The sequence below is a fragment of the Mastacembelus armatus genome, chromosome 4 (assembly GCF_900324485.2).
Source record: "Mastacembelus armatus chromosome 4, fMasArm1.2, whole genome shotgun sequence".
Classification (NCBI taxonomy): Eukaryota; Metazoa; Chordata; class Actinopteri; order Synbranchiformes; family Mastacembelidae; genus Mastacembelus; species Mastacembelus armatus.
Window position 1 is genome coordinate 17,602,353 of NC_046636.1, and position 15,268 is coordinate 17,617,620.

The 15,268-nt window shown below is 40.6% G+C and overlaps 4 protein-coding genes across 4 annotated transcripts; 2 read left to right on the forward strand and 2 right to left on the reverse strand.

The window, feature by feature from the left end:
- The first annotated feature begins 1,103 nt into the window (after positions 1-1,103).
- cpt2 (carnitine palmitoyltransferase 2) lies at positions 1,104-4,643 on the forward strand. The gene is made up of 6 exons (XM_026305435.1): positions 1,104-1,153; positions 1,449-1,686; positions 1,939-2,019; positions 2,107-2,213; positions 2,300-3,604; positions 4,125-4,643. The coding sequence occupies exons 2-6, from the start codon at positions 1,505-1,507 to the stop codon at positions 4,451-4,453; spliced, it is 2,004 nt and encodes a 667-aa protein (XP_026161220.1). The 5' UTR covers positions 1,104-1,153; positions 1,449-1,504; the 3' UTR covers positions 4,454-4,643.
- A 195-nt stretch (positions 4,644-4,838) lies between these two features.
- Positions 4,839-6,685, reverse strand: magoh (mago homolog, exon junction complex subunit). The gene is made up of 5 exons (XM_026305436.2): positions 6,494-6,685; positions 6,099-6,157; positions 5,602-5,712; positions 5,163-5,245; positions 4,839-5,057 (listed from the first exon to the last, which is right to left on the reverse strand). Exons 1-5 carry the CDS (start codon positions 6,582-6,584, stop codon positions 4,958-4,960), a joined length of 444 nt encoding a protein of 147 aa, XP_026161221.1. The 5' UTR covers positions 6,585-6,685; the 3' UTR covers positions 4,839-4,957.
- A 550-nt stretch (positions 6,686-7,235) lies between these two features.
- aatf (apoptosis antagonizing transcription factor) lies at positions 7,236-9,445 on the forward strand. Its single transcript, XM_026305115.1, has one exon. It carries the CDS (start codon positions 7,298-7,300, stop codon positions 8,933-8,935), a length of 1,638 nt encoding a protein of 545 aa, XP_026160900.1. The 5' UTR covers positions 7,236-7,297; the 3' UTR covers positions 8,936-9,445.
- Positions 9,446-10,388: 943 nt separating this feature from the next.
- uck2a (uridine-cytidine kinase 2a) lies at positions 10,389-15,265 on the reverse strand. The gene is made up of 7 exons (XM_026305117.2): positions 15,161-15,265; positions 12,841-13,000; positions 12,511-12,607; positions 11,926-12,068; positions 11,412-11,509; positions 11,256-11,304; positions 10,389-10,894 (listed from the first exon to the last, which is right to left on the reverse strand). The coding sequence occupies exons 1-7, from the start codon at positions 15,263-15,265 to the stop codon at positions 10,758-10,760; spliced, it is 789 nt and encodes a 262-aa protein (XP_026160902.1). The 3' UTR covers positions 10,389-10,757.
- Positions 15,266-15,268: the final 3 nt, after the last annotated feature.

Genomic DNA, 15,268 nt, shown 5'->3' on the forward strand with positions numbered 1-15,268 from the left:
ACACAGCTTTTATTCCTGTAGTGGATGTGCAGGTGTTTAGATCAGACCACACAGTTTGCTGAACTAAAGGTCAGAAAAGCCACTTGTCAGGAGAACACTGCTCTCTGGTGGCCAGACTCCATAATAACCTGTTGGAAAAGTTAACTTGTTCTGCACAGTAAAGTGCATGTAAAGTCAGAACTTGTAAATGTGGGTTTTAAATATTATTCTGTATGTTTGGGATTTTACACATGACATGTTAACATTACCTGTCCTAATGGAAACTACCTGAACTCAAATAACGTTAAAATTATATATTAAATAAAGTTACCGAGACAAATTTCTAGCTGTTATAGCACACTGTGCAAAACCAGCTAGCTATACCTGCTAGTATTAAGCCTGCATTACCTAATGATGTTTATGTTGACAGAGAATGGGGTGGGCAATCCATGTTCCTCATGGGCCATTGTCTTGCTTGTTTTCCAACTATCCATACACTACCCACTGCTGATTACCTGGATAAAGTGTGTTCAGCCAATCACAAGCTCGAACATACCATCTCAGATGAGAGTGGACGTTAGGGAAGACAAAATGAATAGGGATAGTCGGAAAACAAGTAGGGCAGTGGCCCCAGTGCCCACCTCAGTTTGGGTGAATTGTGATTATGAATAGTGACAATATATACCAAGACATAAGGGGAGGGACATTTGACTGCTTTCAGGTGAGCAATCTATGTAATGAAACCACTGCAAATATATACATAGAGTATTTGACGTGTCTATGCTAAAATCCCTTGTTACTTATTCTGACATAGACATCAATATATTTGCTAAAAAAAAGCTAATTGTGACCGATAAAGCAGTCTGGATGAGAATTGCTCAGGCTTTATGATTTCAATTTTTTATTCCTTCATTGGTCTTAATTTATTTGTAATAATTGGCTTGTATTGTATCTGTGGATCCATGCTGTTAAAGTCTATGTAATGACATACATTTGTTAGATTCACATCAAAGATGGCTATACTGCAGTAATGTAGGAAACTCATTATTGATACCTCTGACTGTGATCTTAGGCTTGCATGTGACAGACAGGTCATGTGCTGCATATAACTTTATTATTATAGGGCCATTGCCGCTGCAGGTCGCCTGTCCAGCTCTCCAGCTGTATACAATTGGTAACCATAGAAGAAGTAACTTATACATACACTTCCTGGTATCGACTCAGTTATTTTTCACTCTAACGTACTGTTTAACTTGGTTGTGCAACAAATCGGGAGTGGGTTTTATATGACTATTTTCGCTGACTTAACGCAGCTAAGTGTGACGCTAATTCTGAAACAAACAGGTCGGAAATTTGTCAGCTAATGCTAGTCGTTCGCTAGCTACCGCTTTTTATTTTAACCCCAATGGTGACATCAGCGACGAGGACGTTTCTTTAGTTTTTCTTTTGTCTTTGTTTCAACCCTCCAGTGTGGTGTGCGTCGATAAACCCCCATCAGGTATTCGGTTTTCTAGGTACTAGCACCATGGCCAGTCTGCTTTCAGCACAATGCGCCGCATCTGTGAGAGGGTCCGGAGGTCTGGTTCGTGTAAGGGCTGCGGCTCTGGGCATCGCCAAGCGAAACTGCAGCAGCAAACAAGCGTATTCAGACCAATATTTGCACCGAAGTGTGGTTCCGTCCATGCATTACCAAAAGAGTCTACCTAGGTAAGGAGCCAGCCTGTTGTTTTTTTACATTAATTTAAGATGTTGCTTTAATGCATCATTAATAGGGAAAAAATAAATCGTGGTGAGTTTGGTGTTTTTAAATGAAAGAATGGGATCTGATAAGCTTTTAGATGAATGTAGGTGAAAGTGCACAGTTGACTTGGACTCCATGATCACTAGGGGGCGGTGACATGAGTGAAATCTACTGACACCTGATTTACTCGACTGTTACTGAGAGAATCATTGTTTTAGGCTACCCATTCCAAAACTGGAGGATACTATAAGAAGATATTTAGCTGCTCAGAGGCCTCTGTTGGATGATGACCAGTTCAGGTATGTTTTAACCAGGAAAAAAAAAAAAAAACCTTTTGATTACCTGATTCACAGTGGCCATCATTAATCTCACAAAAATCATTTCAGATCAACAGAGAAAGTTGCAGAAGATTTCCAGAGTGGTGTGGGAAAACAGCTGCATGAGGAACTGGTAGCTCAAGATAAAAACAATAAGCACACAAGCTACATCTCAGGTGGCCTTACCATTCTGGGGCTTATTAATATGAAATTCAGCATCGCAAAATACCATCAAATACTAATAAATGAGGTATCTTTTCAGGGCCATGGTTTGATATGTACCTCTCTGCACGTGACTCTGTGGTGCTGAACTTCAATCCCTTCATGTCCTTCAATCCTGATCCTAAGGCAAAGTACAATGACCAGCTTGTACGGGCAACCAATATGGTGTGTTCAGCAGTTCGCTTCATGAAAACCCTGAGAGCCGGATTACTGGAGCCAGAGGTTTTCCATTTAAACCCAGCAAAGAGTGACACAGACCGTTTCAAAAGGTTCATCCGCTGGGTCCCATCCTCTCTGTCTTGGTATGGAGCCTACATGGTGAATGCTTACCCCCTGGACATGTCTCAGTACTTCCGCCTTTTCAACTCCACTCGGATTCCCAAGCGAGGGCGAGATGAGCTCTTCACTGATGAGAGAGGCCGACATCTCCTTGTTATGAGGAAAGGCAACATGTATGTGTTTGATATCGTAGACAAGGATGGAAACTTGGTGAAGCCTGCAGAGATCCAGTCCCACTTGAAGTACATTTTGTCTGACCCCACACCAGCACCCACCTTTCCTCTTGGGGTGCTGACCAGTGAGAATAGGGATGTGTGGGCTGGGCTGAGGGACAAGCTGTTAGCAGCTGGAAACGCAGAGCATTTGCAGATTGTTGACAGCGCCCTTTTCTGTCTTTGTCTTGATGATGAGAGCATGCGGGATCATATCCACATCTCACACAACATGCTGCATGGTGATGGCTGCAACCGGTGGTATGACAAGTCCTTCAGCGTCATTCTCACCAAAGATGGACAGGCAGCCATCAATTTCGAGCACTCCTGGGGCGACGGTGTAGCTGTGCTCCGCTTTCAGAATGAGATCTTCAAAGACACGACGGAACAGCCACTAGTCAACCCAGGCTCAGCTGCTGCTGCTGTGGATTCTGCCTCTGCTGTGCGTAAGCTGCAGTTCAACCTAGACAGAGAACTGGAGAATGGCATCAAAAAAGCAAAGGAGAACTTTGATTCAGCTGTGTCAAAACTCACCATTGATGCCCTGGAGTTCAAAAGGGGTGGTAAGGAACAATTAAAGAGGAGCAAATTGAGTCCAGATGCTATAGCCCAGCTGGCTTTTCAGATGGGCTTCCTGAGGCAATATGGACAGACAGTAGCCACGTATGAGTCATGCAGCACGGCGGCGTTCAAGCATGGCCGCACAGAGACCATCCGACCAGCTACCACACACACCAAAAAATGTTCATATGCCTTTGTCTGCCAGCCAGGACAGCACAGTGTGGAGCAGCTACAGGCCATGCTCAATGAATGTTCCAAATATCATGGGCAGCTCACCAGGGAGGCAGCTATGGGTGTGTATAATACCTTTTTACATGTATTTTATTGATAACAATTCAGATCATATGAAATACTTGTGCTGTCCCACAGATTGAGAACTGTGACCTGTTTTTGAAGTTACAGTAAAGTAATTTTATACTTGCAGCACATTCCTCCATTCCTAGTGGTATTTTATATTCAGGTCAAGATGCTTTGATCATTTATTAACAGGAAAGACCAGCCTAGGTTTAACTTTGGGGACAGTTCCAGTCTATTAAATAAGACAAAAAATGATTTGAGACAAAATAAACCTCTGTTTTAAAGTAAATGTACATCTTATATCAGAATTCTATATCTTTTCACCCAAGGGGACTTCACATTGTACACAAATTCTAACCATCTCTGCAGAATGGGTTAGACTGGCTCATCAGTTTTTTGTAATATTTCTCTAATACATGATGATTCATCACTAATCAAGAAGTTGACAAAAAAGAAAAAACATCCCTAATTTTGATTTTTTGACCTGCTGGACTGACAACTTTAATTTTTCCCCAGGCCAAGGTTTTGACCGTCACCTGTTTGCCCTACGATACCTAGCCAACTCAAAGGGCCAGGCTCTGCACAGTCTATACACTGACCCCACTTATGCTGCCATCAACCACAACATCCTCTCCACTAGCACTCTCACCAGTCCAGCTGTGAACCTTGGTGGCTTTGCGCCCGTAGTGCCTGATGGGTATGGTGTTGGCTATGGTGTCCACGATGAATGGATCGGCTGCAACGTGTCCAGCTACCCAGCCTGCAACGTTCATGAATTCCTCGAGTGTGTACAAATGTCTTTAGAGGACATTTTCACTGTCGTAGAGGGAAAGCCACTTAGCTAAGAAAACAGGTCTTTTTACCAGCAAAGACAAAAAAAAAAAAAAAAAAAAGTAGTTTTTACAGTATGTATCCACAAAAAGATGCAGAAAGTGAGACAAGCAATGTATTATTATCCACTATATGCTTCAGAACTAGAGTGAATGGGTCTGATGTTTTCAGAAAATAAATGATAGCCACTTTAATCAGCCTAAATTAATAGTTTTTGTCATTTACAGCCTTAATGTTTTTGAATATTTTCAAATAAGAATTTAATTGCATGTTCTTCACAACTCATGATGCTATTTTAAACTATTTTACTAAGAACTATGTTACACACTAAAGTGAAAATTCAAGCCTTAGTATTGATACAAGCATTGTAGTGAACAGTAAAACAGCTTAAGCAAAGGATTAATGTTTATCACCCTTTATTTAAAATAAAAAAACACTTCGTCCAAAAGCAAATGTACAAATGGGGTAGTTCAACAGAATCACTGGCTAAAGCAATTAAAATGAGAAAAATCCACATCTTAGATGGGCTTGATCTTGAAGTGTAATCCGATGAGACTGAAGACAAGACATTTCAGATCTTGGACCAGGTAGTAGAATACACGCAGACCTTCAGGATCCCTGAAACAAACAGCATTTTTTTTTTTTTTTTTTTTAAAAACAGTTGTGCCCTTTTGTCAGAGACAAATACAGGCTGTGTATTCCCCTAATTCCTGTAGTACTCACTTTGACTGGTTGACATCAATCAAGGAGCCAATTTTGGAAGTTGTGAATGAAATGTGCTCATCTCCAATGACGATCTCCAGTTCCTGTGAAAATTAGGACAAAAGACAAGCAAGTTATTCTTAAGGCTTCAAATATTGTGTTTGTCAGTGGAAAACTGATTTACAATGTCCCGGCATTGACGTGGTAATCTCTGATAAACAATGGAAATAATATAAGTAGGTTGATAAAATATTAAAAGATGGGGTGATCTACATCAAAAACACAAAACATGTGGTCCCAGCTAACAAAACAGGACCTATGAAAACATTCCAGAGACATAATTAGAACAATCAAACAGGCCCTGTGTAAAAGAAACCGAATGAACAATAGAAAGTTACAGAGCCACAGAGAAAGTGGGTAACCATGCAAAATATCACTGACAACCAATGGAGTTGCCAACCTGTCTGCCAACTCTGTCAGGTGGTGGCCACAGTGCATCATCTTCTTTGGTGATCTCACTGTCATCAATGATTCTCTTCAGCTCCTCCATCACACTTTTGTGAACATATGCCTTTGTTGACAGAAGACACATTAACCACGTTAGACATACCATTTGAGCTCTGCCATATATTTACAAGACACATGAAGTGAGACTAGATACTAAACAATGATCTCTTGACATAAACGTGAAATTACTTTACACTAACTAAACCGTAATGAACCATTCTACGTACCTAAACATTATAAATGGCTCTTACGATTAACCACAGCTACCCCCACTCAGGTATAATACTGCATGACAGCATAAACGTTACTAGTCAAAACTAAAATCCGAATCCGAGAATTGTGCCAAAGATATTGGGCTCATCGGTGCCATTTTACAGTGACAAGCTAAAACATGACCAAAACCACTAATAAATAAATTGCATTGACTTCCATTTATTCTTCATCAATTACCTCTTTCCTGATCATGACGTCATTCTTGTAGTTGCTGTTGTTGGCGTACCTCAGTTTACCTGTAAGAAAATATTTGTCTTAAGGGAGAGTAACTTACTGAAACAATGCATCACGTTTAAACAGCATTATCAGTCCACTACGTTAGCATCTCGGTGGGCCAAAGAGCGCTTCTCTGAGAACAGGGTGCTACTTAAAACACCCCCGCCTTTATCAAACATGTATTTAAGATATTATTCCAAATTAAAAATTAACTAATAACATTTAGCACTCAGAGAAAACCACAGAGTGTGTTTGGCGCTAGCACCTCGTTTGGAGCTCGCTGCGGCCTAACGTTGCCAAAGGCTATGTAGCCTAAATGCAGCTAACCCATCTGTAACATCACTTGCTGAACTTACCGTCAGGTCGGAATTCAAATTCCAGGAACTCGTGTCCAAACTTCCCCTTGTGTCCAACATAGTATCTCAAATAAAAGTCACTTGTGGACATCTTTACTCTCCAGAAACTACGCTTTCTGGTCACGACTGCTAAACTAAACTCCGCTAGCAAGAGCAGTTCGAAGGCTTAGCACTCATGTACGCATGCGCATTGGGCCAAACAGGCATTAGAGACTTTCCACCCTGATGTTTGTCTGTCAGGAGGGTTCTGCATCATTTAGCCATTATTTCTCTAATGCAAAAACATCATTTTAGACCCGACATTTCTCCTTATTATTGCGTATGTATGTATTTATTCTAGCTTATTTTTATTGTAGTCAGTTAATGTTTGACTCAAATTGCCCTATTACTCTATGCGAAATGTCTTGTCCCATAGACTTAATTACTTGTTCAGTGTTTCTATTACATTATTAATCATCCATCCATTATCAATACCCGCTTATTCCTAACTAGGGTCACGGGGATCTGCTGGACCCTACAATATCAATCATTTTGTGAATAAATTCCTTTACGTACTCGTTGCTTTTTTTCTGAATTTTCCAGTTAATTCTTACTACTTTCATATTTCGAACTTGTTTCTTTAAGTAATATAATAATTCATTCTGAGGTTTGTGTCTATCCATGAGGTTTGTGCACGAAAAGGTTTTTGCCTGAAAAACGTTACCCTGCGTCTTAATACCCTAAGTTTATGCCGTCGCAGCTTTGTAACGTCAACCCTGTTCGCGCTGTCGACAACACACGTGTGGTTGTTATACAGTTTTTGCCATGGCGGGCTCGTTTTCTCAAGATCTCGAGGATTTGTTGAACCCTTTGCCCAAATTTGCAGATCCAGAAGATGACGATGACGAGGCGACCAAAGCTAGAGTCATCGAAAGGTTCCATGAAGACGACGATGAAGATGGGGTCGAGCTTAGTGCCCTGCGGAAGCACAACTCATCCGTGCTCACGGACACAGATAGACGGTACGTGGGGAAGGCAATCTCTCGCAAACAGCTGCTGATGGATATGCAGGGGTCTGGTGAGGACGCAGAGGAAGAAGACGAGGAGGGCAGCATAGAAGATGAGGAAAATGATTCCATGGGGGATGCAGAGGCTGCCGATGATGATAATGAAGATGATTTAGAAGATGATGAGGAAGAGTTGGTGAGCAGCGATGCACACCTAGATCCTAACTTTGCATCTAAGACTGCTGACATCGCCTTCCCTCAGGTCGTGGACTTCCATAAGCTGACAGAAGGCATGGATGACCTGGGAGTGAGTGAAGGTGATGATGATGATGATGATGATGATGACGACGACGACGACGACGTTAGTAGCGAGGAGTCTGAAGGCGACGTTACAGAAGAAAGCAGTGATGACGATGAGATGGAAGATGAGGTGGAGGGAGCTGTCCGCACATTTTCTCAAGCAAAAGTAGATGAAGAGGTTGAGAAAGGAAAGGCTGTGAAGAACCAGCTGGCTCTGTGGGACCAGCTCCTTGAGGGCCGAATTAAGCTCCAAAAAGCTCTGGCGACTGCCAACCAGCTTCCACAGCCTGAGACATTCCCAGCGTTCAAGAGGAGTGGGGGGACAGAGTTTGCGGGGGCACTGAAAAACACCCACAAAGCCTTGAAAGCTCTTCAGAGGACCATGCTGGAGCTACACGATCAGCTGCTGCACCAGAACACAGACACAAGGGACATCGCTCTGGCAAAGGCGGACGAGGAGATCGGCAGTGATGAGGACAAAGAGGGGTCAGTGCCTAAACGAAAACTGGAGATGGCAGACTATCCTAACTTCATGGCAAAACGATTTGCAGCTTTCCAGCCTCACTGTAATGCCACACTGCAGAAGTGGCATGACAAAACCAGGCTGACCATGGGCAAGAGCAGTAAGGGTTTTGGAGCATTTGATAGGAATATACTGACACAGGTGGAGCAGGTGCTGATGGACAAAGAGAGGCTAGTGCGACGCACCCAGACCCGACGCTCAGAATACAGTGTCCTGGGGAAAACAGAGGCCTCTTCTCTCACCTATGAAACCACCAGCAATGAGGGGGCAGGTGCAGAGCAACTGCTGAAAGCAAACACACATCTCAAAGATCTGGATGAGGACATATTTGATGATGATGATTTCTACCACCAGCTACTAAGAGAGTTGATTGAGCGCAAGACAAGTGCAGCAGATTCCAATGACCAGGTGGCTATGGGTAGGCAGTGGCTGGCCATCCAGAAATTGCGCAGCAAAATCAAGAAGAAGGTAGATACCAAAGCCAGCAAGGGACGTAAAGTCCGATTCCACATCCACAGTAAGCTGGTTAATTTTATGGCACCTGTTGACCACAGCTCAATGAGCGACGAGGCACGCAGTGAACTGTATCTTGGCCTCTTTGGTCAGAGCTCCTCAGTCATAGAGTCCCAGTAAGGAGGTACTCCCAAATGGCTGGGTATAAACGTAGTGCCTTCTCTGCATACACACATTAATGATGCCAGGCAGCTGTTTGGATTAGGACAGAGACTGTTCCTGCTCTTTGTCACAAGACCTCTCATACTCTTGGGGTGGATTTGTGCTCTGACTGGATGGGAATAAAATGAACACACGGGACGATAAGTTCTTAAAAAACACTTTTTATACTAAGTAATGTTTTCAGCATGTGTTTGTACCTAATGATTAATTAGTGATTTAAAATGTACATAATAGAATGTGAAGTGGATAAGGAGAATAATACATTTTTTTTCATATGGATCAAGTGTTAAGATTGCTACCATAGACACTGAATACGCTGAGTCCCAATTCCATCACATTATGCAGTATGCTAATTGTTATAGTATGTTTTTGCAATTAGTGCAGTCAAGTCAGTCAGCACTGTCTTAGACTATCAGGAAATGATAAAATACCTGTACTATTAAACCAAAAAGCAATTTTAAAGTGCCACTGCCAGTTGACCTTAAGTTTGTTTTGTGAGATGTTCTTGGAGTTCAAATGTTTCACCATTATCACAGTTCCAATTTCTTCCAGCTATGAGCAACTCCTTCTTTTTCCCTTGTGTGTTTGAGTGAGAGGAAACTGAACAGCAAATTCAAAACTCAAGGTTGTTAGTATCCATACTGGCCATTTTAGTGAGACTTTATTCTCACTTTTCTGGTGTGCACACACTACACACTGAAACTTGCTGAGAATAAGGATGCAGTATTTGCTGGATCTGGGATACATCTGTGGACCTATGTCATCACATGCACAGCAACACCAAAAAAAGGATAAAGGTCAATCACCCAAGCCTCCCCTATGAGGTGATCTCTGAGCCTTCTTAACATTTGGATTTTCACACTTAATGATTTAGTTAATATTTAAATTTAAATATGTTCTGCAGCTGAATACTTTTAATTAAAATGTGTTCCTTGGGATTTAAGTTTGACAGAATCAATGAAACTATTTTGTAAGTTGGTAACAACATAATGAAATGTTCTTTATGTTGCCAATAACTTATTAAATGGGCAACATTAATGTCAATACCACACTGAGATAAAAATTAATTATTATACAATTAGTCCATGACAGTACAGAAAATTGTCTTTGGTTGATGATGTCATACATCAGATGATTTGAGGTGGGAATCGGTTGTTTTATTTGCCATTTAATTTGCCAAAGTCCATTTGATTTGAACAAGACAAGGCAAGTACAGCTTGAGGTGGTCACATGACACAAATATCATAAATCCCACCTCATTAATACATTAGTCCCAAATCAATTTGCATAAGTCAAAATATGCTTTACATATAGCTTGAAAAATAAGGCAAGTTGCATTGATAAAGGGACTCTGTCAGGTCACACAGTGAGATGGGGTAAGGCCCTTCCATTACACAGGATGTTGCTACGCTGCATTTATTGTATGCTTTAAAGGCTGTCAAGTCATCATCATTGCATATGTTTTACTTCTGTTTCAGTGCTGTGATAAAGTCAAGCAGCAATTTAAAATTATAAGTCCCTTCGTATTTGTCCACCTTCTATCTCAACATGCCACATAAGCCAAACAGAAAAAATATAACTGAATGCAACAGCTTTAAACCAGCTCTGCAAAAGGGATGGCCTCCCTTTTTCTTATCAACTTTATCAGCCCAAGTATGATCATATCAAAAAGAGGTCTTTTAATTCCCTGGCAATTACTCCTGCCTTGTCAGCCACGCCGTAGAGCTCATTTGGCACGTGCAGGTGGATCTTCTATCCTCTCTTCAGGGCAGCGATGTGCTCAGTGGGGCCGACTGCTGGACTCCATGTTTGGCTGCTTCTTTGTTGTCCCGTAACCATTGAAACACCCGTTCAGCCGTTTGGTTAAACCACCATTTAGAATATCCTGGATGTGCTGAACTATGAGATTTATAGCAACTGTAGAGAAACAAAGAGAATGCGTAAACTGGATTAGCTGAGCTCATGACCCAGAAGATATTTTTCAGAAAATCTGATGCTTAGCTCCATAATGTGAGGATACTGGTAATACAAGTGGCTGCCTTTTGCAGTTTGTTTTAGATGCTTCTAAGTTCTTTTCTCAAATCAACAAAGTTGTTTTTTTCTCCCAACAGCAGAGGCGTTTGCTTCGCACAGTTCCCAGCTTGAAGGTCAACAACAAACACAGCTGTGTCCTTCGTGATATCACTGTTGAGACTAGACTCTCAAACATTTGGTTTCAAAAACATCACTTACTTGAAGACTCTCCCAGGTAAAAAAAAAAAAAAAAAATCACACTCACCAATGTTATCAACTCCTCTCGGTATTATAACATCAGCATATTTCTTCGTCTAAATAGTGTCAAGGAAAAGGAAAGAAGATTTAACCATGAGCCCAAGTTCACGGACACAACCATGCACACTTGAGATGAGTGGTTATTTGTAGAACATGCACTCACCGGTAGACAGAACTCCTCAAACGCAGGCTTGACGAAGGTGATGTATTGTGCAAGAACACTTTCCAAGTCCCGTCCACGTTCACTTATGTCACGGAGCACTGAAAATGATAGAAAACTGATTTTTAAAAAGAGATAGTGTGACGTTGGTGGGGAAATGGGGAAAATTCTACTTGTATCTAATTTTGGAGGTAAATGTGAAGCTTCAGCCAGTTGCTGTTTAAGTTAACTACACAGAAGATTTCACCTGGCTCTCTCCAGAGGTTTGAAGGGAACAGTAGACAAACTTTGTTACCATTGGGCCAATATGTTTCCTTTATTTCTTGTCTTTATGCTAAGCTAAACTCACTGGCAGCTTATGGTGGCTTCATATTTAGTGTAGAGGCACAGGAGTGAATACGTGTACCATTAAAAATGTCAGACTACTCCGTTTAACAACTATTTCAGTGAACTATTACAGATGCTTTTCGTATTTTAAAATGAAAGGTAATAGTTTGGTCATGCTTGTATGTCTCACCCCTTCGAGATAGCCGTGTGTCTGCATCAGTGTCCACAAAGAGTTTCATTTGGAAAAGGTCTCGGATTTCCTGAGAATAGAACATCAGGATACCCTCAAACAGCACCACATCAGCAGGGTACACTACCACTGTCTCTTCCTTCCTGCCATACAAAAGACATTAAGTATAAAGTCACTTAAAGCATGCTTTAAGGTGCCACCTTAAGTTACTGGTACAGACCAAGTGAGAGTGTAGCATTAAAATGCTTTAGTGTATTGAACCGAGAATTGTTTTATTGCTAATGAATTGAGAGGAAGAATGTCTTATTTTGCAAATTACAGTCCCGCTTTAATGTTACAATGAACAATGTTAACTACTAAATTGTTCTATTTCATAGAGAGGGGAAAGAAATAGAAAAACATGAGTTAAAAAAGGACCATACCTGTGTTTTTCAATAATTTAGTCTATTTAGTTTATTTATTCCACCAGAATGGCTATTGTGTCTACTTTTAAAGCATTACATAACATTTTTTACAGTGGAATGAAGTATGCATAATACACTCCGTTAATGTTGTCACTGTATGGACTTGATAAGACTCATTCACCTGGAATGGGAAACAAAGTCATAAACAGGGATGTGTACTGTTTTTCCCTCCTTGATGTCCCACAGGGTCGTGACTATGAGGTCGTTGTCAAACGCATCTATGCAGAAGGAAAAAGTAGCTATTAAAATCATTTCTTTAGCAGCATGAAATATCACCAGGGTGGCCATAGAAATACTCACACCAAGAGCATGAATCATGCTCAGATTAACTGCTGGATTTGTATAGAGAATAAACAATGCTGCAGTGTTTACACAGAAGGAGACAAACTTCCATCCTTCCATCCTGCTCTCAGATGATAGTTGAAAGCACAGAGGCACATTTGTGACATACCTGGATGGTCAAAGTTGAACTGGCCCCTGAGAGCTTTGGCCTTCTGCTCTGGGGTGAGGACCCTGTAGAAGCTGTCCTGGCTGAGGATGGCCACTTGCCTCTGGTGATGGTCAATCTCGTTCTGCCCCAGCAGCTCCATGATCTTGCTGCAGACAGACGACTAGTCACACAAGAAAAACAAAACAAGTTTTATAATAAAATACTGGCCCTCTGATCTACCACATTTTTCCACTTTTTGGAACATGAGTCAAATATATGTCTAACATAACTGGCAATAAAACTGATTCTGATTCTCAGTGGTTCTCTGAACAACATATAAACTTTCATTTACACTTTACTCATATGTTTGTAGCCTTGAAATGTAGCTTGATTTATTACAAAACAATGTGCATTTAAAAGCACATTTGGATTTTTGACATCTTATCTGAACCTGGCAGACAGATACGCTCAGACAGAGACATGCACACAAAACAAGAGCTTGCAGTTTACGCCTCATTCAGATAACGTGGGAGAACAGGTGGTTCTGTGAGCAGTTACTTCAGTGGGAGAAACAGGGCATCATGCCAGGAAGTCAAACCCACAAACAACTGTCTGCAGTTCATCATCTATAAAATCTACCCACTAATATCAAGACAGAGGCTAATTAATGAATGAATGCACAATATACATTGAACTATCATCCCAGTTTACATTTTCAGGTATATAACAAGACATTTAATTCTAACTGTTCATGGTGTCACATGCTAATAATAATATATATTTGTTAAAATATATCTGTTTATTTTGTCTGAAAGCATTTAAAGTATATTAGAGTTCAAGCTGGTGCATTAAGATCTCTATAGAGAATTTTGATCCAGATTTGTCACATGGTGTGACCTTACTAATATAATAATATATCCAAGCAAAATATAAATACATTAATACAATTACAGTTTAAGTAATATAATAAGATGAGGGAAAGAGAAAGCAGTGATGTCAATGCATAATGTTAAAGCAAGCTCTGGCCGAATATATTTGGTCAGAAAAATTGGGGACATTGTTTTTATAAGGAAATGCTTAATCCTTTTATCATGTGGTGGGATGAAAAATCATCTGGTGTGACCTAACAATAGAAAGACTAGTTTTCCAAATGGAATATTGCAAATATTATATTAACCTAGTGTTTGAATTGATGGTGCTAATACTTATTATTAACTAATACATAACCTAAAATATTATGTCTAATGGAGTCCATATTGGTATTTCCATATAATCATTTTATGCTGCCACACAGAAAATAGAAAAAAAGTACAATTCTAAATAAACAATAATAACATATTTTCTTGCATGGAAATGAGCTTGGACTATACAACTACGTAGTTTTTACGGCTACTTAAAAAAAAATGTCAACCGCCCAGTTACAGTGTCAGAAATGTCCCACAGCCTGCCTGATGGCAGGACAACTTGACTCGTCGCGCTGCATTTATGACATTTCAATAACCAAATCTGTCACACATTACGAGGAACAAACAGACTTTGCTGTTGTCCTGGGGTGTGTATCTGCTTGTTTGCTCTGCAGAGCAACTGCGCCGATAAAATATAAATCCAATGCCTCAATCTTTCTTTATCGGCATGAGTAATTTGCAACACTTGAAAAGCAAAGATAATGCAGATATCACTGAAGACACAATTGTAATACCAATGAGCCAGTCAATGAAAAATTAAGTGAAAAGGGAGACTAACACTAAGAGAAACAGTGGATACATCAGTGAACAGTCCAGGGTGCTATCAGCAGATCCACCAAAAACAGCAATACTGATCAGCATAATAGAAAAAGCTCATCTGGCTCCCACATACAGATACAGAGTGGGACATCTTTTGATGACTAGAAATATGTGTGTGTGTGTGTGTGTGTGTGTGTGTTGGAAGTGATTTTCTCACTTTCTAAGGCAGCTGACCCTGCGCAGCTGATGCAATTAACTAAGATCATTTATCCTTTTGCTCTGATCCGTGTGTCCCAAAGATAAAAAAAAACCCAACCTGAAAACACACAAGCGATATATGAATCCTAATGTCATCACACTACTTTATTAAGCACTTGGAAAACTCTTATTTTTGACAGCGCAGGTTATCTTGTTCTTACATGGCTGATTACTGATAAAATCAGTCGAACTTACCCATCAGAAACATGCTTAATAAGCTTTAACTGTTTTTTGGGGAAAAAAATGCGCACGTCATCTTAAATGTTCTTAAACATATTAAATCAATAATCTGTATCTGTTCACAAAGCTCAAACCTATAAACCCATAATATATAGGAAGAAATAAAATCCTGTGCCAACCTTGCCGCTGGCTGTCCCACCAGCCACTCCAATGAGGAAAGGCTGCCGGGTCTTGCTCTCATTTTCGGCTTGGTCACCTGGCTTTGTCTCGCTGTCGCCTGCCATGCT